The 24722-nt window shown below is 41.9% G+C and overlaps 1 protein-coding gene across 4 annotated transcripts in view; it reads left to right on the top strand.

The window, feature by feature from the left end:
* CASR (calcium sensing receptor) overlaps window positions 1–24722 on the top strand; it is an 80604-nt gene that overhangs the window by 19824 nt on the left and 36058 nt on the right. For all 4 annotated transcript variants that reach the window (XM_064465045.1, XM_064465027.1, XM_064465035.1 and 1 more), the window contains 2 exons: window positions 15144–15586; window positions 23969–24275. In XM_064465045.1, coding sequence (XP_064321115.1) covers window positions 15402–15586; window positions 23969–24275 — 492 coding nt within the window. In that variant the 5' untranslated portion in view covers window positions 15144–15401. The remainder of the gene's footprint in view (window positions 1–15143; window positions 15587–23968; window positions 24276–24722) is intronic.

Here is a 24722-nt window from a genome sequence, read left to right as displayed (position 1 = left end):
AAAAGTTACAGGAGTGGCTCAAGAGAAAGCAGGATGGTTTTCTTTTCATAGGGTGCAAAATTCCTCCCAGGAGAGGGGAAAGTATGGCTAAGAAATGTTGAACGAACATTTGGTTGATGTCACAAGCTGGGGAAAGGCTCCTTCCATTCCTGTGCCTGGAATAGTGGCTCTTGTCACTCACATTTTCTTGTTTCCCCTCCCACATAGCTAACAAAAACACCCATTAACTCTGACCCTACTGAGAACCATGTGAGGATGGAGTAAAGCCCTGTCGACAGGGGGCTGAGTCCTGTGGAAGACGTTACTGGAGGTGAAACATGCATCCAAGTCTAGCCATCTCCTGACATTTGCTCATTTGTGACATTAATCCTGACAGCAGTGCAACCAGACAGCATAATACCCTGTCATAAACACATACACACGTAAATATCTAGTCAAGATAGAAAATGTGGTGGGTTTTTTTCTTTTCTATACTTTTCTTTTCTTTTTCCACTTGCTTAAATAAGCACAGCAGAGCTGGTTTTTATCACGCTCCTGCTCCTGCATTTTTCCAACCCAATTAGGCCATTACCAGGGCTAAATGAGGCATGGAGCCTCCAAAAGTCACACCGTCGTCCCGGAGATGAAGTGCATATAGCTGCAGAGTTGGCAGGCAGGCAAGGTGGCTGGGGCTCACCGGAGTGTGACCCCATGTGTTTTTCTGTTCCAGAAAGATCACCTTCAGAAAGGAGTGGGGGGAAAGTAAATAAAAAAAAATTATTTTTAAAAGCACCGTGTTAACGACGGGTTGCAATGTTGTGGTCAAATAATGCAGCTGTGTGTCTTAGGGATGCATGGAGGAAGTGGGTGGCTGCAGTCTCTTCTGATTTCTGGCCAGCATGGCAAAAAGGGCTGTGAAGACCATGAAAGCCTTCATGTATCTTCCATTGGTTCTGATTTTAGTTTTTTGCTCACTGGTCAAGAGCTCCCTGCCTGCTGCAGCCTGCCCCCAGGTCTGTAGTGCTCCTGGGTGATCCCACTCTGCTGTGGGACAACTGGTACTCCAGCAGCCAGGCTCCCTTTCCAGCTGAGGGCCTTCAAGTAATTCGTACCATGCCAGCTTTTGCAATAAGGCAGGGTGCTCTTCAACTCTTTCCATGACACAACACCCGTATTTGCCTCTGTTCCCAAGCTGCTGGGATCTCTGTGCTGGATATAGAAACGATGCAGAAGAAGTGGTCATCTGTCGTGCCCTGAAGCTCTGGCAGCTCTCGCTGATGGTTCTGAAATTATGAACTGGGAAAAAATATGTCGCAAGTGTCTTAAACAAGGGGAGAAAAAAGGCTCTATGTAGAAAGGAAAAGAATACTAAGCCTAGCAACTAGGCTCATCAAAGACAAGCGTGGGATCTCCTGCTTTATTTCAGAGAGGAGCTCTGCCAGAAAGGATGTTAATTTTCTGTCATATACTGTTTTAAGCACATAAGTTTTTGTGTCCTGAAATAAAATCGACATGTGCACTTTTAATTTTGTACAATGAAATGAATGGATGAAGTCCTTTGCTCTAAATACAGATTATTTTAGAAGCTGAATGGCTTTCCTTGTCCCTACCTTCACCTCAGTTCTGCCGCCTTTACTCACACCGAGCAATACGTTAGATACGAGCTAAATTGTATGAAACTCCTCGCAGAATATGGTAGTAGAATCAGATACAATACTGAACTCACCAGATAAAACTGGAAGTGAGAAATACAATTCCTAGGCTTCTTCTCATTTTAAAAAGTGATAATAGATCTGTTGAAACAAATGTAGTCAAAAGAAGCCCGCACTTGAGCATTATTGGGCATCATCTTCTGGATCTAGTTGCAGCAGTCTGAGGTGTGATTCTTATATCAGCATGCTCTTCACCTGGGCATTCTCCCCAGCAAGAACCATGCTCCTGATTCGCTTCAGTGCCAAATCTAGCCAATTTGGTTAATCTCATCTTCACAGCAGTTTGAGCTAAACTGCCAGAATTTGCAGGAAACAGCTAAGATGAATGCTCAAGATCTATTTTGATGACCCTCTGGAGCTCCTGATGACCTCCAATAGTGGTGCAACAAAGTCACAGGTGAGTTTGGGGTATCTTAGGTGGTTGTATCAACTGGGGAGAGTGACAGGGAATTTCCAATAGGGGAATATCACTCAGGGATATATATTTTGTTCACAGGAATGCATGTGTCTCAGATGTGGAAAGAAATGATCTTGAAAAAAGATTAAGGTGTTCTTTTATTCTAGGGCCGACTTTTAGGAAATGAGGGCTGTTTTTCACAAAACTATTTGCTTAGGACATTAACCAACTGCTAACTAGTGGAGTTAGAAATGTTCCTTGTAAGACACTAATGCTATAATTGTCTAACAACATTTTTGACATAGGTATCACTGGCTAGAGGCAGGTTCTTATACCAAATGGACTGCTGATTTGAATCTGGATGGCAATTTCCACCATCCTCATACATTACAGGACAGAAAACACACGTCTGTAGGGTTCAAAATGGATCCTGTAAAGAATCTAAGTGGGATTATTGAAAAAAATTCTACATTTGTCCTCCCTACCTTTTACAAATAATCATGGAAAGTTTGCTTCCTACAAACTTGTAAATTACATGGTGCATCCCTGAATAGGGCAGGTGGAGCAATAGGAGAGCTACGCTGGGTGCTTGCACATTGCTGCTTTGATATTGCTACTTGCCAGTACTGGCTGTGTGTCATGGGTCTGTGGTATCATCTTACTGATATCTTTAGCAGGGAAATGCAGCCCCACAAGCCCAGCCAGCATTTCTTAGGTGAATAATATAAATAATCATAACTGATAAACAAGTCCTTGCATATCGCATTAATCTTCCTGTACATTGCAGAGGCAGATAAGGGTCACTGTTCCTATTCAGGGGTCAGTGTATAGCAGCATACAGTATTATATTGCACCTGCTGCTCCCTTCCCCGAAAGACATGCTGGCACAAGCCAGTTCTGCAAGGAAGAATCAGCAAAACCTGCTTTCTTTCCCCATAATGCTAGAGTGGGACATGTGCCTGTCTGTGCTAGTTACCGCCTGCATTTCTACTCTTGATTTTCTTCTCTGCCTTCCACTCACCTATGTTTAGTGATGTTATGGGTTCAGTAGAACAGCTGACCTTTCTAGAGTCCAACATTTCTGATAAGCTTACTGAGACTCCCTTTACATTGAACCTATTTTCCTTTTCTGGGGAGCCTATTCACCCCTGCCTTCTCTAACAGGAAGAAGTTACACATAGTATACAAGCAAAAGAAATACAAAAATAAGAAAGAATGTTTTGGTATTAGAATGAAAGGAGGAGCAAGAAGAAGGCTGGAAAAGATACAATAATTACTCCATTCAGAAAATCATAAAGCAGAGAAAATAAGCAATGGGAAAATAGGGGGAAAAAAAGACAGCCTGGGACAGCAGAGAGCTAGCAATGTAAGAGAAAGGGTAGAAAAAAAGACCACAAAAATCCATAAGGATTTATTAATAAATCGTGCTGGACTTAATGTAAAAATAAACCGTCCAACACAAAGAAAGTGTTTATTTGTTTTTAATAATAGTATAAATGAGAATGGAACAGCCAGACAGGGGCTACTTCAGTCTCTGATTCAGCAAACTGCTAAAGTACATGCTAAGCTTTTAGAATCTACTAAATTTCGTTAAAGTCAAGTCTCACTGAAGTTGAGCACATACTTAAGTGTTTTTTCTGAATTGGATTTGTGTTGAAATTGGCTCAGAATTACAGTTGTCCTTATTGTTTGGTTCACTGAGGATTCTGCAGGGAAAAAATGGGATCAAATAAAGTGTTTTGCTTCAGATGCAAGGGTTTTAAAAATCAAATAAAATTAAAGGAAATTTCTAAGCAAAATATGATTTTCCCTTGTAAGCAATTTGACAAAGTTGAATTGGAAAAGTTCAGCTGTCAAATCTGTATTTTATTTTACTTTTTTACTACAGAAAAGCCTGAATCAGCCTTGATTCAGCTGATATTCAGTTTGACATCTATTGACATGGATGAAGCATAATATCAATACATTTCTGAAATTGTTTCTAGCCACTATTACAAGTTGGAAAGCCAAATCCCAGATAAAGAAAAAGTGATTGGCATAAGGCTGCCCAGCCAGGCATGAGAAAGAAGCAGGTATCCTGTCAAGGATCCTTCCCCATGCCAGCTCTAGGAGAATATCACTTTCAACAAAACCATACCAAGTTGTTACCAGAAATCTGTTATCCTAGTTTATTTAAAAGCTGTACTTCACAGACAGATTGACTTTTCTAGTGGCTTGCACCTTATACCAATGCATCACAGAAGGTTTTGCAAAGAATTTTGCTGATACAACCCAGATTCTTCTTCTCATGTTTATTTAAATGATCTGAGCTTATTTGCTCCTGCTATTTTGTAAAGGAATGATCAAAAGCTGGTTGATTAACTCAGAGGAATACAGAAAGATAATTATACTTTTCCTTATTCTAGTGTTCTTATTCTGTTACTTCATGTTCCCTGACCTTTGGGCTTGCTAGCCAGCGAATCTTATACTGGCCGGTCAGAAAGTGTGACATCTCTTTTGAATAACACTGCACTAAATTGTATGATTTTAACTACTTACAAATGACATTACTTTGGCATCTCCCCCCCACTCCCCCATTCTTCCCTGCCTCAGGATGTAGCACAGAAAGAAAACAGTTTAAAATGGCCTGATCCTGGTGACCAGTCTTTCTACCTATTATTTTCTAAACAGAGGAGAGACAAAAATTAAAGACAAATGTAGGGTATAGAGCATCCAGGAGTTGATAACAAGCATAGTTCCTTCTTATTCTTTCCTAGACAGACTAGAGCAGCACAGTTTCATAAATTATGTTCTTGCATTGGCATTTATCGGTATGCTAAAATTGAGCTGAAGCCCCTTTCCATTTGCTTGTAGACAAGTGCATCTTAAAAAAATGCCCTGATGCAAAGAGCATAACATAACCATATTGTTTTACGGGCATGCCTAGCAAGGAAGAAGGACTGTTCTAGGAGGATTGAGCCCTCTTGTCAACCCCAGAGATGTCTCTTGTGGGAGAGGAAGAAGACTGACTAGGAGCTGGGAAGGATGGAGAAACTTCCTAGTTACCTAGGGTTGTTCTGCAGAGCAGTGGTGGACTTTATTTCTGTGGCCTGTGAACACCGCAGCCATTAACACTCTGTATCTTGTAAGGCCAGCCCCAGAAAAACTATTAATCCTGCAAATTAGGAATTAAGAGCAATTAAGTTGGGTGACACTTGCTGTCAAAGCTTCTGCATTGGAAAGGCTTGTTTGATATGCAAGAATGTATATATAATATGCAGGAATGTAAGGTACCCTGAAAGGCACACAGGTTGAATGCCTGGCTGTTTCACTTGCAGGCAAAAGTCCGAACTAAACAAATTTTGCAAACAACATCCCAGTGCCATATGCACCATCCTACAAGGATGTAGTGTCTTCATTCTGCAGAGCATCCCACAGGCTTTCTTTCTCCATCTGTCCAGGAGCGTCTAGACACTTCCCAGAAATATAGGCTGGGGTAAAATGGCTGTCACTGGAATGCACGCTCATTAACATGGTTGGTGGGACTTTCCTTAGAAATAAGGAAAGTTAGGGAAATGAATTCCATATAAATCACCTCCTATTTTATTGCAACTCTTAAGGGTCCTAATCTCCCCTGGACATGAAGACAAAAATCATTGAAACTATCAAGGAGCCTTAGGCTGGTATTATATCTAAGGCACCTTTTCACCCATTTTAAACAACTGATAAGATGGTAGGCTTTTAACAGGAGGGGTAGGAAACAACCAAGTTAGTAAACCATGACACAGCAAGAGAAGGTCAGTGTAGAGAGGCAAAACAGGACAGCTTTAAAATGTAGACCAGATGGATTCCTTGGTACCTATATTCTCTAAATCTGAGATTGCTCAAGCGTCTGATGCAGCTCCCAACATACATGAGGGTAGTTAATAACTGGTTGGTTTATGGTGACTTCCTAAAAGGCTGCAGATGGACTGCTGTGCCTCTGGAACTCCCTGGGACTTGGAAATCGCTCCAAGCCCTGCTGTTCTGCCATGGCTCCTGTGCAGGTGCTGTAGCTCCTTAGCATTTCTTAGAAGTTCATTAAGCAATCTAATGAATTTGTCACATGTTGTTTCTTGTCTAGTCATTTCGCAGTGAGTGCTGGGGGTGCAGCAGAATGCTTTGCTTGGTAGGATGCCTTGATAACCTCATGCATTTCAGTACTCCCTTTTATGTATACACATATGCACTTTTGCTGTACGTGTACTGAACAAGGCACAGGAGTGGAAAGCTGAGAAGTTGAGGAATTGTCTTATTCCCGTCTGGTATTTGTTTCAGAGCTTTGTGATAAGTCTTGCAGGAGTGAGCTTTAGCTTTTATTGCAGAAAACTCTTACCCTTCAGAGCAATAAACACAGTCATGCCTATAAGGCCCCTAGAGCTGCTTCTCAGGCTAGTTTACAGCCACGCCTGTGTAGAAATGGCTCCAAAGACATAGGTCACCCTCCATACAGATTTCCACCAAGCACTTGCTACTCAGAAACCACTTACAGCCCTGTGTCTGCTGACACGTCCCTGTGTCTGCTAATGGTGTTTGCTGAGTGCATTCAATGAGTCTCTAAGGTATTTTCTATTACCACTTCTATTTCTGTTTTTTGCTTCTCATCGTCAGCAAACAGAATTATCTCCACAAAGGGATATCAGTTCGCATGGTCCAAATCAAACTGATCAGGGATTTTGAACATTATACTGATGCAAGTTGCTTGAAAAGTGTTATGTGAATCCCAAAGTCAGGTACAGTCCTGATGGGAAGGTGGTTGCTATAAAGTCATGCAATCCCAGCTACATTGCTTGGTATGTGATCACGTGCACTTTATGAGCCAGTGCTGAAGTGGGAGAGAGATCAGAGGCGTCATAATCCCACATTAAATCCACACATGGTAAATGCTGCCTGTGGGCAGGTTTGGCGTTTTACTGCGTTGTGCAAGAGCCAGGAGCTGATGCTCTTTTGACTGCTGTTGCTGCCATCAAATCTGAGATTCCTTGAAACAAAGTGTTCTGGTTACTCCTGGCTCCTTTTTCCATATCTGCAGCTCACCAGAGGCTTGGACATCAGCCTCAAACCGTTTAGGCTTCCTTGTTCTCAAGTTGCTGTGTTGAGCAGAGTTATCAGCAGTGATACCCTAGGCATATTTCTGCCACTCAGGTATTTCGTAGTGCTAAACATGGATCAGGGTGTGACTCCACACTCTTTTGAGGTAGGTTCTTTATTATTTGGACACCAGAACATGATCATAGGAGTAAAGAAAAACTAATGATATGACTGCTACATGAAAATAATGTTATAGGGTTGTAAATTCTAGAAACTTAAATGGTAACTCACTGATGAACTTAACAATGTTGGCCATATCAGCTGTAGCAGAATTAAATGTGATACAATTGCCTGGTTTACTTTTTTTTTTTTTATGTTTAGTTTCTCTTGGAGAATTGAGACTGTTACTCTAGAACAAGTGCTTAGGTTTTCATGGCCAACTTAAACATGTTCTTAGGCCTACTTTTACTTCTGCAGGATATTCCTCCCAGTGCTAAGAATACGGCTTTCTTCATTTAAACTGGCCAGGTCTTGTTATTTATGAACTTCAGCAGCTTCTTCAGTACCATGGCTGATTCGAATGCAGTATTTTTGGCGTCCTCCTAGCTTTTCCAATACCAAGTGTGACTGTAATGTATCTTTTTTTTAACATATATTTTCTGTAGTGTAATAGGATATTAGCATCCTGATTCCTGCCAGCAAAATTTCATCTATAACAGATAACACCCCATTAAGCGAATAGCAGGTCATGGAAATAATATCCTGGAGATCCTGTGCTGATGGTCTTGATGATTTTGTAAAGTCTCATTCTCAGTAAAACCTCTAGCATTCACGTTTTGTATTTAATTCAAAACCAAGTGTTTGGGTAGTGTTTTTAAAACAGGGTCATTATTCTAGATCTGAATTTTGCTCTGTGCTCCTCTTGTCTCTGAACTTTTCAAACTTTTCCAAGGATGAGGTTCCATTTCCCTATCATGCTATTTGTTCAGACAAAAATCTCTCTATTTGGGGGAATGTGGTGTGTAAGAATTGTCTATTTCGGCATTGGCAGTAAGTGCTTTATAGTAACTTTCAATAAACGTTTGCCTTCTTTAAAGACAGAACAGTTTAATTCCACAGACAAAGTTCAAACACAGCTCCTCCACCTGAGCATGCCAGCAGTCTGTTTTTGATTGCTGCTTTGATGCACTCATCCCTCATTTTGACCACAGAGGTGCAAGAAGGCTGAGCTAAGGCCTGCTCTGGTGACATATGTGAACAATTTACTTTTTCACGTATTGTCATGGTACCTCAGCACTAGAAGTCTTGTCTGGTCTCCGAACTATGAAGACTTGTGTCCTGTGTCCGTTGACCACTTCACAGAAGTGCCCTCCTTTAGCTGTTTTGAACAATGAGATTGCACACAAAGTTGACCACATATATTCTCTCTGATTTCTCTTCTACCTGAACCTCTTCCTTATCTGTTGAGGGCCAGTGTGTTGCCCATGGCTTCAACCTTACCATGAGCTAACCATATATGCCTTGCATTAATAAGATAATTTCAAGGTACAGCAGGATATCTGCTGAGGAGTTTCTGTCACTTTAGCAAATTACAGCTATCTGTTAAAGTGAGGCTTAATGAATCTCAGAGTTAAAAGCCACAAAAAACCTAAAAAATGTTCTGGCACCTGCATTATACAAGGTATAGCTCTCCAGCCAGTAATTATTTTATCAGATGCACAGCTCCAGACTGAACTATGCTGGACCTTCTAGAAAGGTATAGAGACCTTAAAACTTCAACAAGCAAAAGCTGAAAAGAGGGAGTGCTCGAGCATTTTCTGACAAAGCAGAATTTAATCAGAAAACAGTGATCTGTCAAAAGCAAGAAGCTCTGTGGAAGCCTCCCGGTGGGGCAGCGCTTTGCTGAAATGCATCTAGAGTTCCCACAAGCTTTTGCTTCATGCCCAACAGGTTCCAAGAGGTGGATGAGCAGCTTGGCTCTTCCAAACCACCCAGCATCGCAGCTTTGGTTTTAAAGAAAATATGCCAGGAACAGCACTACTTTTGCTGAGCTGTTCTTGGGCCTTAGCTCAAGGGTCCCTTGAGACCCTTTCCAACCCAGCTATTATATGAACAGCTGCTGTATGAAGTTGCGGTTAGTTACTATTTGATTAAGAAGTGCTTCATAAGTAATATATGCCTTGAGTGTGCAGTTCAGATTCTTTTCACCCAAAGATTTATGGAACATTTCTGGCTTTTCTGCATGATATAGTCTGACAACATTTGACTAGCAAAATGGTACTGATTGTTGCAAGCCCTTCAAATACCCATGACTGTACCCTAGGTACCTTCTGTCCCCCCTCAGGTACTGTTTCTGCCATGACAATAGTGGCATGATATCTCCCCCTCTTCCTGGAACTTTAAGTTTCTCCGCTGAAGTTTAGGTGAGATAGCTGCTACTTTGGTTCTCACTTCCAAGATAATTAAAATCAAAATATCTGATAGCTACAAAACAGAGCGGAAAGAAAAATTAAATAATATTTTAAAAAAGGGGGGGGATTAAAAATAGGGCCGTGTCAAAAAAATTGAAATGACAATACTTTTTAAATATATTTTTCTTGCAAAAGAATCCTTATGGAATTGTATTTGCTGACTATATTTACAGGGAATAGGTGTTCTGCATTGAAGAGCTTATAATCAAAGAATTTATACACTAATACTAAATAACATTTTAAATGTAAAAATACTTGCAAAGGAAAAAAAATAGCAATGGATTCCAAGCTTCCTTCTTAATTCAGTTCTTGTTAATTTAATCTTTTTAATTTATTAGCTGAAATCTGCAGGACCACAGTAATTTGTTCTATTAGTGGTACAATTTCCACCGATATTTTGCTAAGTTTTATGTCTTCAGGCATGCGTTAGCAAGTAATTCAATAAGGAAGAGGCTCATAATCTTAATCCAATTAAAGAAAAAAGAACTGAAGGAAGATTTGCCACAACAAAAGATGAGACTAGAGGATATTGGCTTGGGGTACTAGCAGTAAGCTAATTACTGTTCATCAGGAAATCAGTATCCTCAAATGTTTTCAACCTCAGGTGTAGAGAGCACTTGAAAGCAATTGGGAGACCTGTGTCTCCTGTTATATGAGCTTGAGATACTTGGTTTCCCAGCTATAGTTGGTAAAGTATCGATCGTTGTAAATTTTGACACCAAGATTGACAAGGAGTTGGACATACACTTAGTTTTGCTTTTTCTGGATATCATTTTGTGCCAGTGCTTCTTTGGGTGTTTATCCCTCAATTTGATGCCTCAGGGATGTGTTTTATATATACACAGCCCATCATGTTCATAGGCAGCACCTCTGATACTAGTTTAATTCTGTGCCCTGTCCCTGAGAATAGCTAGTTCCAAATTATTCAGGGGGTTACCAAGTATTACCCTATACCATGAATGAATAACTTGGTTTTCATTGTCTAATCCCTTGTCCTGCTCTTGAATGACATCTTGGAGTACTGAGTGCTGTAAATGCTGTTCTAAAATGAACCCTATTTACTAGTTTAGATCTTTCAACTTTGCCTACTGTGAGAAAAAAAAGAAATAAGAATGTGAATTTACTCTTTCTACACTTAATACTTCAGCCACGTACTGTCTGGTGGCAAAGAGTCATTCCTAAATATTCAATAGCATTAGCTAAACCCCTCCATAGCATCCCAGCAAACTAAATTACATTGTCTATCTGTTCATGATGAAAGGGGTTTCATAAACCAAGAACCCAGAAGGTAAAAGAAAGCCTTATTAAAGGAAAAGCAGAAAAATAGAGTAATAAGTCAGTAGGCTCTGGTCTCGAGCTCACCCTCTTCCCACAGCAGATGGGGAAGTCACTGATCCTGTCCCGCCTCAGCTAAGTCCTATGCACAGCTCCCTGCCCAGGCACAGGGGACCCCATTGGCCACCCTGGCCACTTGGGGGTTGGACTGCTGGCCACCTCCACCTCTGCCCTGAAGGATCACGCAGTCCCCCAGGTCTCTTTGCCAGCAGGGGAAGAGGCAGGGAGTATGCCCTAGGCTAAATAGCAGTAGTCAGACCATCCTACCTCTTTGCAGCCGCTCTTCAGAAATTACTGCTCCCTTCTTCAAATGTCTTGCCTCTAAGTACTCAGTCTGCAAGGCCCCACCTGTGCTGGCCCTCATCTCAGTACACTGTACCAGCTTTCTTTCCATCTGTTTTTTTTTTCCACTACTGAAGAAATGAAAATTCATACCCCTCTTCCTCTTGTTTCCCTTATCCTAGGACTCTTCCCTGTTCTCCTGGAAGGCTACATTGCTGGTTGTGGTGACTCCCCAGCCCAGGAGTGACCCCAGGCGTACTCTTGGTCTGGGCCCAGCATGTTTTGTCCATGTCTTACCAGATGTGATTAGCAGCATTTTATTCACGCTATCCTCAGACCTGGTGGTATGTGAACGAGAATGTTCTGCCCTAGCACAACAGCTATGCCAGTGATGCCAGCTCCCCTGTACCCCCTCGCTCTCTAGCAGATGCAGACAGGGGCTCCCCACAGAAAGTGGCCTCTGGCCAAAGCTCCAGGTTGCTCTTCTTTCCCTTTGCCCACAGGTGTCAGCCATTACTTCTTTCCTGTCACATCAGGCTCTATGTACTCTTTATAACTTCAGATTTTTTATTCTCTTCCCTTTCTTTCGTATCATTTCCTAAATTAAACAGTGCCAACCTTTCTAACCCTGAAATCTCTCCTGGACGCACAACTTCTTTGCTGGCTTTCTGAGCTATATGCTACACTGGGACAGGGGTATCTGAGCCAACACTATCTGCAGGCATATTTAAATTGACTTTAATAATACTGCTGCATTACTTCCCTGTTTCTAATCTCAGTTTGCAACCCAGGAGAGCATTTTACTTATTTTTGGCTGCTATTTCTTACAGAGTAAGGGTCCCTATTGAACTGTCTAGAAGAGGGCCCAAATTTGGCCTGTTGTTATTGGTTTTCTTGTGACTGCTTATTCTGGAACATGCACAGAAGCTAATCAAAATGAGTATAAAAAAATTTTGTTCAACTCATAGTTGCTTCTAAGAACAGAAGCTCCCAGCATAGCTTTTGGTGCCTATGCCAGACAGAAATCGAGGTTAAGTGGGAGATACATCTACCCAGATAGATAAATGAAGCAGGCAAGGAGGGAAGTGCAGGCAGCTGCACCAAAGGCACCCTGTTCTGCTCGGATGTGTCACTCACACTGGGACTGGCTGGAGCAGACCTCATGTGGTGGACCTCACTTGTCAGCCTCAGTCTCTCACAGATCATTTGCAGGCTCCAGAGCAAATCATGAGGGCCCTACCCACTCTTGGATGTGGTCAAAGAGCAGACTGCTAAACAGATGAAGTGGTTCAGCTGGGGACCAGACCACTCTTTTTTTCTCAGGGACCCTATTCTATTAATTCACCCAGTGTTGGGATGTTGCCCTTGAAAAGATGGCAGCAAGGAACAGACTGACAATAGCAGAACAGTTTGACTACATATCTCTTTGCTGCCTGATCTGAGCAGTGCTTGGAAAAAAGGGCAGGCAGAGTAGCAGCAAGGATGCTCTGGCCACAGTTATCCATGTAGGTGGAAACTTTCCTAAGGGCTCCTCTCACGTGGGCAGGGAGTGGGCTGCAAGCAGATGCATGCTATACTTGACTTCCCCATCTGCAATAAACTTGATGTGCTTCTGAAGCACTGAGCTTGCTGCACATTTACCAGCTGTCTGGCTGTATGCACAGGAAGGCTAGCTATGTGTCAAGGCAGTGGGTCATGGTGTAAAGCCCTCTTCTGCAGCAGGCAGACCACATGTCTTTCTTCCTGCCACAAGACCAGAAACCCATTCTGTAGATGATTGTAGATATTTCCTCGGGGCATCAGATAGCAGGAGGGCTTTATGAACCAGGATGGAGTGGAAAGAATCTGCAGCTGACTGCAATGATTGCTTGCCTTTCAATAGTTCATCCATAGGACCTGGCAGGCTTAGCCTCAGCCAGGAGGAGAGAGAGAACATCAGCCTAGAAAATGTCTGATATGCTTTTTCATATCTTTTTTGAATCCATAAGTGGTGGGAGGAATATGACCTTTCCCTACCTGAAACATGGCAAAGCGTTTCCTTCCTTTTTCTATTGGGTACCAAAGAAGCAACAGCCACCGTCCATCTGCCAGGGGAAATTCAAACCCAAAACCTCAAGGACAGTTTTCCACATGCTCACTTGTTGCACTGCTCTGTCACCTCCTAGTCCTGGCTCTGGTTAAAGTTCTGTCATCCTGCTGTCAAAGGGCCACATGCCAATACCAGAGGTTTGTCAGTAAAAGGTACCAGTCAGATGTTAAGAGAACACACTCACAAGCGATAGACAATATTGCAACCTGGCTAGAGCAGTGTGACATAACTCCAGTTGCTTGCCAGAGGAATGTCCCAAAGTGTTTTCTGACTGCCAGTGCCAGCAGTAGCTGGACGTTTCATGTCCATGTTTCAGATTTTGAGCATAGTGTTGAAATCCCTACTTAGCAGTAGCAATCTAGCAGTCAAATTTGTCAAAATGGGAGTTTCTGACTTTCGATTGAGTCATTTGGATGCTGTGAACATGAAATACCTATTTTTTCATATGAAAACCAGTATGTTCCTACAAAATCTTTCAGTGTGACTCCACATTTCCTGGTACAAAATTGTTTGCCTAGACATATTTTGTTCTCTAAGCAAAGATTTGACTGCCCTTGCCAATAAAAGTGTGCTTGTTCAAGTTGGGACCAAAGAACAGTTTAGAGCTGTCTAAGTGTGTTGGCTGCAGAGGCACAAGAATGATGTGAGCTTTGTCTCTCTCCTCCCATTGCCTGCTGCATCTGGACCTTCATTTTAACAAAAAAGTGTGAAATATTTCCAAGTGATTGCTGGTCACACAGCATGCATAATCATTAGGGCTGGCTACTAGAAGAACCCCCATGATCACAGAGTTTCCCTGCAATAGCTCTTTTTTTGACCTAGGCGGAGGTCAAATCTGTCTAAGTACATTTAGTGCATAATAAGTAATCCTCATAAAATGGTTCTCATCACTTGAAAGCTCTTGATGACTTACTTCAGAAAATAACTGTGTTCAGGATTAGCAACGTATGCCTAGCTTCTATTCTGAATTTGCCTAACTTCAGATTTTTACTACTAGCTTTTAGACCTATTCCAGATAGGCTGAAGAGCTGTTTGATATGATTTTTTTGTGCTACCTCCTTCCTCATAGCCATTTTCATATGCCATAATTGAGTTAGTTCTTCATTTGGAAGGCCTGTAGATGTGCTGCAGAGAAAATGTATTGACCAAAGAGAAGCTGCAATATTTCTCAGCCCCAGGATGCAGGCTTCAAAGCTTGACAGCTAAGCTTGCAATGATCACCGAACCTTTCAAGCCTTCATGATTCAAGAAGTACCATGATTTCAAATGCTTCCCTGGAAGTCATCCTCACTTTGAATGTGAAAGAAGCCTTTCTTGTGGCCTTGCTTCATTTTTAGCAAGAATAAGGTCAAACCAGTGAGTTAAGAATGATCAAGGCAAAGGAGGGAATAGACTGACACCAAAAGATTACCATAGTTCTTTTCTTAAGAGGAAGGTTTGGTTTGTACTCCATTTGATGCTTCCTTATTCCCCACTTGCCCATCCAAGTCCCTCAGTGTGCTCTGTTCATGGAGGTCTGATCACAAGTTTTAGAGGGTCCTCTGTGACCAGAGCCATGCAGAACCATAGGAAGATGGTGGGAAGACACCTGCCTCACACGTGTGATAGAGAATTAGTCATCCAAGAGAATCCATGGCACTTGTTTGAGGAGGTGTGGCACTGGGTTCTCTGACTACTGCGTCAAAAGTTGGTATGTGCCCTGCACACGTTGTTAAGTGGGGGTGACCACAGGGGCATACTAAGAAGTTGGTGGGACAATGCAGAACCACCATGCTAGTGTGGGGTCCTGATGTGTAGCTGGGATCACTTGTCATGTCTTTCTTTTGCAGTTCTCAGAGATGGGCTCTCCATAATGCTTTGGTTATGAAGAAAGAAGGACTCCTGAATTGTTTTGCAATGGAGAAGACAGAGGGAGAAACACCAGCACTGTGGCTGCTGCCCTGTTGCTTACCTCCCTGCAGACATGTGTCCCAAATCCTCTCTTTGCTGTAGCAAGGAAAGGAAAAGCTTTGACATTACGACATCTGCTTTCTTACATCACCTTTTCCAATTTTGCATCCCCTAACCCCCTGGAGAAAAGAGGAACAATGACTTTATATAGTTGCTGCTTGATTCTTTTGCTATTTACCTGGAACACAGCTGCCTATGGGCCAAACCAACGGGCACAGAAGAAGGGAGACATTATTCTCGGAGGATTGTTCCCCATTCACTTTGGAGTGGCTGCTAAAGACCAGGATCTAAAATCAAGACCAGAATCAGTGGAGTGTATAAGGTAAGCCACGAAAAGAAAAAAAAATTATTTGGTGGGAGAGTCTTGCCCTTTTTTGGCTACAAGTGATATGCCGTACGCTGCGTAAATACAGTCTGCAATCTGATGCTTGTAGCGGCAATGGGAAAGTATGGTGTAAATAATAGACTAAAACAGGCATGTAAAGACTGGAAGTGCATATGTTAACCAGTAACATAAATAATATTTAGACAGTGAAAGAGGACAATCCTTTTATTTCCCAAAGCTGCCAAAACATTAATCTATCTGGCCATTCACAGTGGATATTTGAATAGTATCTGAAAATTAGCTTTCCTAGCAGAAGGATGGAAAATAATCCATAGTGCCCCTAAGTTCATTTAATTACAGTCATGCATAGCAAAACGGCTTAGAAATAAAATTTGGGGTTTTTTTCCAGTCCTGCCTCTCATCTTCTAAGACTTTACAAAAAGTTTAATTGCCTGAACAAGTGAATAGGTGAAAGTGAGATAGGTCACTGCTTTTGAAAAATCCCACCGAACACACAGATGTCTCTTCAGAACCTTTACAAAGTCCCAGACATGAACTCCCTACCTAGGCTTTCCTCACCCCAATAGTCATTTTCTTCTGTGTAAGCAGTGCATATAGGTTTTGTCTTAAGTCTTTGGCATGTAACCCCGTAGGGAGAAAGCCACGTGAAAACAAAGTATCTTATTAGTAAAGTGTAGCCATTTTTATGATGAAATGTGAGGAATTTTTAACCTTACAACCTTGCACATAATACATATAAAGTGTGCAGAAACTGATTGCAAGTGAAATGTCATATAAACAAAATATAAGAAATTGATGTGGAATTTTGTCACGACCATGCATGGGAAAACACTTCAGTGTTACAGGAGCTCTTCTGTAATCATATGTGAAAAACTGTATATCTGGAATTATTTGGACCTCTGATCCTAGACTGAGGATCTAGTACAGTTTTGTTGCAGATGGTAATGAAAAATGGCTGACAGCATTCCTGCTATGCTTACAGATTCCAGGTGTGGCTTCCTGCTGAGACACTGAGCAGGACACATCCATCTAGGTTATGAGATCATCCCCAGATGGTCTTATAGCGAGCACACAGAAAGAAGTGTAATTAAGCAGGATTTCTTTTCGCTTCTTCCGTGCGTGCATAAGAAAGTCATGAACTAAATGTATGTAAATGTCCACCTCATGGAGCAAGAAGCTCTGCCAGATTTTCAGCATTTTTTTCTCTCCCAGATGCAGCATTTTAAAAGTGGAACACTGAAAAGTGATGGATGTTTTCAGCTCTGTGGTCTTTGTCACCTGCCCTAGGTGCCAGGCAGGACAGTGCAGATATTTGCAGCTGAACATAGCTTTCATTTCTGTCAGCACTGTGTCAGCCTCAGTGACTCCCTTGACATGGTCACATTATTAAAACAGATCACAGGAGAATGTTCCCCCTCAAGTACTACAAGCATGTGGTTGCCAAAAGATTTGTTAATGAGGTAGCACTGCCAACAACAGGCAAATCCTGAAAAGCCAGACCAGTTGTTTTAAGGACACTACGTGAGATCCTTCTGGGTAGCATTTGATGTGCTAAAAGGCATCCTCCGCCTGAAATTTGCCTGGATAAAATCTCTGTTCCTCTTATCCCTGCATCAAGAAGTTGCAGGTGAAAAAGAGAGGACTTGACTGAAGAGGTGTTTGTGCCGCTTTGCTGCACTCCCTTAAGGAGCTGGATAAATTGTGAGTTGATAGCATAATGCATGGAGAAAACATATTCAACGAAAGGCACAGATCTAGCTGCAGAGGTAGTAGCAACTACAATAGAAACAAGAGGATGATTGGACCAGAGGTGACTGGAAGCTCCTTCATTGCACATGTCTTTACCAGAAAATGTCCATTTCCAGGAAAGGTTTAATTCAAAAAGATTGGGTTGGGAAGACTTTTTGAGACTGGTCATTAGATTTTCTTAATGAATATAATTAATCCATGGGACAGTTTATGTGCTATGGTGTTTTCCTTATTACTGGTACATGTTAAATTGAGAGCAGATACTTTTCCTGAAACTATTTTTCTATTTTAAGCAGAATTTAAGTCAGAAAATTCCTCTGACTGGACTTATACAGAGATCTCATAACACAGCCATAGTGGGCCTTGTCGGTTTTGGGCTCTGTGATTAGGTCGTAGCTTGGGGCAGGGCTGTGCATGCTGATTCTAAGAGCCCAATACATTCTTCAAGTCATGAGCTAGAGTCTTTCATATCACATTTGTGTTTCCTCAGTTCTGGGCAGGTGGCTAGTCTGGAATGAGTGAACTCATATTTTCTTGGAAGAAGGGAAAAAAAAGATAGGGTCTAGTTTTTTTCCAAAGTAAAATCTCCCCAGTATTGTAGTGTCAAAAACTTTTATAGGGTGGGAAATCTACTAGAAGACCATAAGCATGGCTGTACCTGGTTAAACCAAAGGTGCTAAATCAGTTCCACACCTTTGACTGCCCTTTTTGCCTTTCTCTGAGCCTTCTTCAGTGCTGCTGTGTCTTTTTAAAGCTGAGGCAAATCAGTTTTATATCTTTTTTAGATGGCTGTGTACAGCTTTTAATCTCTTTATTAGGTAGGAAAATGTGTCTCTTACCACCTAAGAAAATTAGACCCAGGTCAGTCTAGGAGTATGTGGGCATCCTCTCTCTCTTTCCTCATAGTCCTGCATTTGGTGGCAACAGCAACAAGTCAAAGCTCCTTGCTTTGAGACCTAAGGGTCCCACTGAAACCCTGTGGGTGGTTTGCCCCTGTTTCTTCTGGAGTTCTGTATCAAACAATTTAAGATAATGTGGCTTTCCTTCCTTTTGAGGACTGTTCAACCTGGTCTCTGCTGTTTGGACATTTAGGTTGGATATTAGGAAAAACTTCTTCACTGAAAGGGTTGTCAGGCATTGGAAGAGGCTGCCCAGAGAGGTGGTGGAGTCTCCATCCCTGGAGGTATTTAAAAGAAGGGTAGATGTGGTGCTTGAGGATATGGTTTAGTGGTGGACTTGGCAGTGATAGGTTAGCGGTTGGACTCGATGATCTTAAGGGTCTTTTCCAACCTTGATGATTCTATAGTTCTATGATTCTATGACATCTTCCCACACATTGAGCTGTGTTCAATGCCTATGCTCCCAAACAGGGCTTCTCAAAATGGGTGGGACAGTTTTCTCTCCACTTTTTCAGTTTTCATGCTCTTCATACTCTTGTGGCACGGCAGCAGCTCAGCATACGTACTGGCCTGAACCTACTGTGCATACCTTGCACATGATTATTTGGAAAACTACATACATCACTCAGCAGCAAAAGGAAAAGAGAAAAGTAACAATCTGTTCTCTGGGGGTTTTTTGTGCTGATTCTACTGAAAATTCATCTTCATGCATTAAGCGCTGAGTTGTAGAGTCCAAAGTGAAAACTTACGCGTGATTTTGCCACACCACATTCAGATAGGAGTATGGAAAATGAGAGCCATTTTGTTTCCTGTGTTTTGGAAATACTTACATGGCTTATTGTCTAAGCAATCAAGGTTCCCACATTTGATATAAATGCACCTTCTATCTTAGTATGCCTCAAGTGCTGTTGCAGCAACTTTCCTTACAACATTTGCTGATGCATATCTGATGTGTGCAGTGGAGGCAGAGGCTGAGCACAACACAAGCAGTCCCTGACCCCCATTCCCTGTCAGCATCCACACAGGCCTATTCATAGCCTGATTTCTCTGACCTGTCTTGATTTCAGGTAGATTAGCAGTAGTGATGGTGGTGGCATCGTTAGTATTATTGCTAGCATTATTGCACAGATAGGTGGTACCCATGGATTCCTCTTACTGTAATGAACTGTTTGCAGTGAGGACATATCTTTACTGAGCTGAGATACAGTGTTGCCAATATGGTGTCACTAGGTCATCATTTTTAATGCATATTCCCTGTATCCTGATCAGCAATCTACCCAAGGTCCCACACTGTGACACAAAGCTGTCAGTCTGTGAAACCGTGGTGAGACATCGTCCCCATGTCATAGTGCAGGACTTCGTAGAGCATGGCTCTGGGATACTTTAGCTCACTGAGTCTGTGTGTCTGTCTGAGAGAACAGGGAATTTTAATTCTGCCCCTTGGGGATGCATTTGCTAATCCTGCTGCAGAACTGAATGCATAACATGGTATTTAGAACTTCCTCCCAAATTATTTTCTTTTCCTCTTTCTTTTCCACCCATCTTCTGAATTTTAACTTTTTAAAATTTTATTTTATTTGGTCTGCATAATTCCCCTTACCCTTAGCCCTAACTTCTGAGGGTAGTAAGCAACTCATTTTACCTACTGACTACAGGAATCCAACAAATGACTGAAGGCCTCCCCTTTGCATAGCTTAGTAATAGCAGTGGTAGTAGCAGCAATAACATGTAATTAATGTACTGGAAATCTCCAGAGGACAGAGAAATTAGTATGTGCATACAGCCACTAGAGAAAGAGGAGTACTCTGGTGTGAGCCAAGAGCCATAGCAGGCTTTGCCACCATCCTTGAATAAAAGTACCTGTTGGATGTGGGGGGGGTAAATGAAAGCTGTATTTGCAGCTTTCACATTACTTTCTCCTCCTTTTCCTTCATATTATATTGCTTTAGTTTAGTGCCTTGCAAGTTTTGATAAATGAAGGTCATGAATTCACAGGCAGCTGTGAATTATTCCTTTATGGAGGCCAACAGGGGTCAGGACTAATTTCCCTACTGGATCCAGACAGTAAGCACGGTTCAAACAAAACCAGAGAAACAAACATGCAAAAAAGCGGATGGAACTATGGGGAGCTAAAACTATGCAGTGAGCTTATGTCCCTTAACTTACATACCCTTGCTTTGTAACATTGACTGAAACATTTAAGCCATCCTGAGCACCCCTTGACAGACACATTTATACCAACTAGAAAGAAACCTGAGGGAATCAGTGAGATCTTGCAAGTTTGCTCTCTAGCAAACTGGCGGCTGCAAAGATAATCTGTCCGTTGCAGATGTGACAATTAAAATGAGGATTTGTGGAGGAATTGTTTTTAATTTCTCTTTCCCCATTTGTGCTCCTGCCTAGGAACAGGAAGATCAGTGGGCTGTGTACTCTGACAGGTGGGAGAACAGGCATCAGAGGAGGAATATTTAAAGAACTGAGTGTAAATAAAAATTCCTCTCTACACCCTCAGGCACTGAATTATTTACATTAAACTCTCATTTAGAGCTTAATGACCACTTTTCATAGCACCACATCTCAGAAATGTTAAAATACAAGACCACTAATGTACCTGTGAAGTAATATGGCAGAAAATAAGTTTTGGAGGCTGCTTATTTTCTACCAAGAAAATATCGGTGGCTATTTAAAGCTTCTGGAAAACTAATGAAAAGTTTGCTTCTGTTAGCAAATCCTTTGCAGTTTCTTTATGGAGATTACCAGTCAAATTTCTGCATGGTTGACAGAACATTACAGTCACTAGTCGTATTAGTCACAGCAGCAGCATAGCACAGGAGGTCAGCTGCATCGGTGTAACCTGCTGCCAGGTTCAAAGGCTGCTCTTACCCATCACTCATGTACACACCAAGCCAAGAGGAACCTATCTGCAGCCCCTTGCTGGGTCTTACTGTACAATGGGAGAGAATTTATCCACAAAATTTTTCTTCACCAGGACAGAAGGAATCATGAAATTTTGCTTCATTTAGACCAGTTTATGGCACTGCCTTCATCTGACTATATCTGTGTTACAATACTGATACAACACAGTATCAGTTAACAAAATTAGACCTTGTCTGAAGCTCTATCAGGTATTAGAGAAGACAGAGCAAGGTGTGTTTGCCTCCGTCCCATGTGATTCTCTTCTCCTCATCTGCTGATGCTCCTATTAGGAGAGATGCAACTGAAGAGAACTGCAGGTCTCCTGCCCAGGCTAGTTTGAGGTAAATTATCAACGATGTTTTGGAGTCTAACTGCCAGAAAACAATCCCTGCCCTCCTTTCCAATACAAACTCAAGTACCTGAAGTACAGGCCTTATCCTGCAAATAAACATTCATCAGGAGCATATGTCAGAAAGGAAAATAAAAGCAATTGTGCATCATGGGCTTGAGTCTGCATCTACTGAATGAAATGGCAAATGTTCTCCGAAGTCAAGGGGAAGACAGTCCAGTTCTCACTGCTTTTGAAGATACCAGCATGCTGCATTTAAAAATAATTAAGCCAAATTGCTGTCAAGTAGGCAAAATAATTCCGTGTCATACTCCACCTGCATAATTTAATGTGATCAGCCTTAAATTTACTTTTACACATACTTGAATGTGTGAAGCTTTTCACAGTGGTATAGTGGTACCTTTGAACTTCCCAGCTTCTCAGTAGTCTTCCCTTTTAACATAGAAAATGCCTTCAGATTTTTCTCTTTTACATGAGGAGCCTGAATATAGTTCCTTGCTTCAAATCCTATTTCCATTTTAATTAAAAATATCTGTAAACACATTTAGTTTTTTAAAAAGAAGTGTCACAAAACCCCTCCTTGCTGTCACTCATCCCAGTGAGCATTACTGACCATGTGAGGTGGCGTGTTGTGCCCAGCACATCTTTTTTCTGCACACACCATTCACTGCCTATTTTACTCTGAGACTTGTCCTTTCATTTCAGAGCTCTCCCATTGCATCTCACTCCTTAATGGTTTGGAACTAGAGCAAAAAATATTCTAAATGACCAAATTACTTCTAACTGTAACACACACTCACCTGTTCTAAAGGGTGTCCATTTTCTTAAGGGTGATCTTAAAATAGCTACCTGTCCCTTTGATCATAAATTATAACTAAGGATTTTTATTAGCCTCAAACTTTTTGACCTGAAGAGATTTGTACAGAAAGCATATTGTCTGGTCTTCGAGGTACAGCCTCAGAGCAGAACCTCATTTGGAAGTTGGCCAAAGATGTCTGGAGCAGGTGGAATGAAGCTGAATAAATGAAGTTTTTAAGACTTAAAGATAAACCTTAGATGTGATATCTTTAGGACTTGTGATCCCAGATAAATCAGATAAAACTGCTAGAATGGAAGGAATGTGGTATGTTCATTCAGCTTTAAAGAAATTTGACATATCTAACATCAACTTTGGAAGCAAATAATTTAATCCAGCAAGTAAAAAATGTTCAGGCCATATATCTCATAAATTGGAAGTTCATGATTTCATGAAGCTTATCTTTAGAAACCTTAACCATGGCAGCTTCACAGGCACACAACCAGTGGCTTTCGCAGCTTTACAAGAGAAAACACAGGAGGCAAAATTTGAGAATAGCATATATCAGTACAACTTTCTTCCTGCTGCTTTCCACAAAGAAGCTTTTTTTCAATAAGTCACTTGCCCTGCATCAGCTTCTTTCTCTGCCAGCTCATGTGATGCTCTAAACAAGGACTCCCAGGTCCTGCAGCGCACTCTTGCCACCACTCCCCAGCTCTGGGTTAGCTCCATGCACAGTGAAGAGATAGCCACAAAACCCAGCTGCTCGATTTTAGAGAACAGAGGAGGCTTTGAAAAACAGTTTTGATTTCACAGGCCAGCTCTGATGGCATCTTCTGAGCTCATCTCTAAAGCAAATGTATGAGAGCATTATAATAAAGAGAAAAGTTATTCCTTTAATGGAAACACTGAAGTATCTAATTAACAAGTTAGGAAGCTAGGATTTACATTTATAGCATGTCTCTGTTCTCTGGTATAAACAGGTTGGCTGTGCCCTCTCACATTGTGAAGTGTGTGCTGTGAGGCCAAATTTCCCTGAGCAAAACTACCAGGCACCTTTGCATCCAGGGGCAAACCAGTGCAGTGTCTCAGCTCACTCTGCCGGCCTAAAGCCACAAGGAGCTGACACACTGAGCATCCCTGAGCCCAAGTCCCTGACAGCATTGCGCTAAGCACAGGCTTTGCAGACACTGCCATCTGCATTCAGAAACATGTCAGAGGAGCCTGGGAGGTAACCTGGTAGGTGTATCTTTGTGTCAGAGGATTTGCTCAGGAATCATGAGATCCAGATTTAGGGTACCGAACAGAAGGGACAGGCCAGAGCCAATACCCCAAGCATGCTCTCTTTCAACTTTCCCAGACTTTAGAGGACTTAGAAAAGTTCACCTCATCCTCACAACCTCTGAAGACAGCTCCCAAACTGAAGAGCTGAAAACCAGAACAAAACCTCATGGCATATGCACGCTTCTTCTGTAACCACAGAACACAAAAGCAAAACTTTTCTAATTTAGTAGGATGCAAGAAATCACATAAGTTGCTTTTGCCTTTTGTATCTAGAATTCTTCACTCTGTCTTTGTCGCAGTCCTGGTCTCCTCTCCTCTGTTTTCCTCCTTCTCACTCTATTTCATTTTCATTTTTTCTCCCCCAGGTATAATTTCCGAGGCTTCCGCTGGCTCCAGGCTATGATCTTTGCCATAGAAGAAATAAACAGTAGCCCAACTCTCCTTCCCAACATGACCCTAGGATACAGGATATTTGACACTTGCAATACAGTCTCTAAAGCCCTCGAAGCTACACTGAGTTTTGTGGCACAGAACAAGATAGACTCCTTGAACCTGGATGAATTCTGCAACTGCTCAGAACATATCCCTTCCACCATTGCAGTCGTCGGGGCAACCGGCTCTGGCATCTCTACCGCCGTGGCCAATCTGCTGGGACTCTTCTACATACCTCAGGTTTGCTTTCACTTCTCTTGTTTAGGTACAGCTGGGGGTATTGCTGTTTGGAGAGGATCTTTAAGTACATTTTAGAACCAGGACAGGAAACTGCACTGCTGCCTTACATGCTCCATCTCTGTTTCAAACAAAGGAAGGTTTACAAATCCAGTGGCCCTAGCTGTACAAATACATCGTTGGAGGTCTGAGGGGCAACACAATGATAAGAAGCACTGGCTTTTAAAGTGGGACAACAGTTTACATGAAAGAAAGCAGTCTACTTCTCTCCAAACTTATTATGTCAAATCAAGCCAAGTATTTTTTTTAGTCAGGGATACAAGTCTTCAGGCTCACATTTGCCAGAAATGTATTTGGGCCAGTACGGGTATGTGCAGTGGCTGCGCCAGCTTCTCCATCCCAATCTCTGCCAATGTATCCTAAGTGCATACCAGAAGGCCTCAAGGGGAA

This window comes from Phalacrocorax carbo, chromosome 1, assembly GCF_963921805.1.
Source record: "Phalacrocorax carbo chromosome 1, bPhaCar2.1, whole genome shotgun sequence".
Lineage (NCBI taxonomy): Eukaryota > Metazoa > Chordata > Aves > Suliformes > Phalacrocoracidae > Phalacrocorax > Phalacrocorax carbo.
This window is presented reverse-complemented; position numbering and strand designations above follow the sequence as displayed.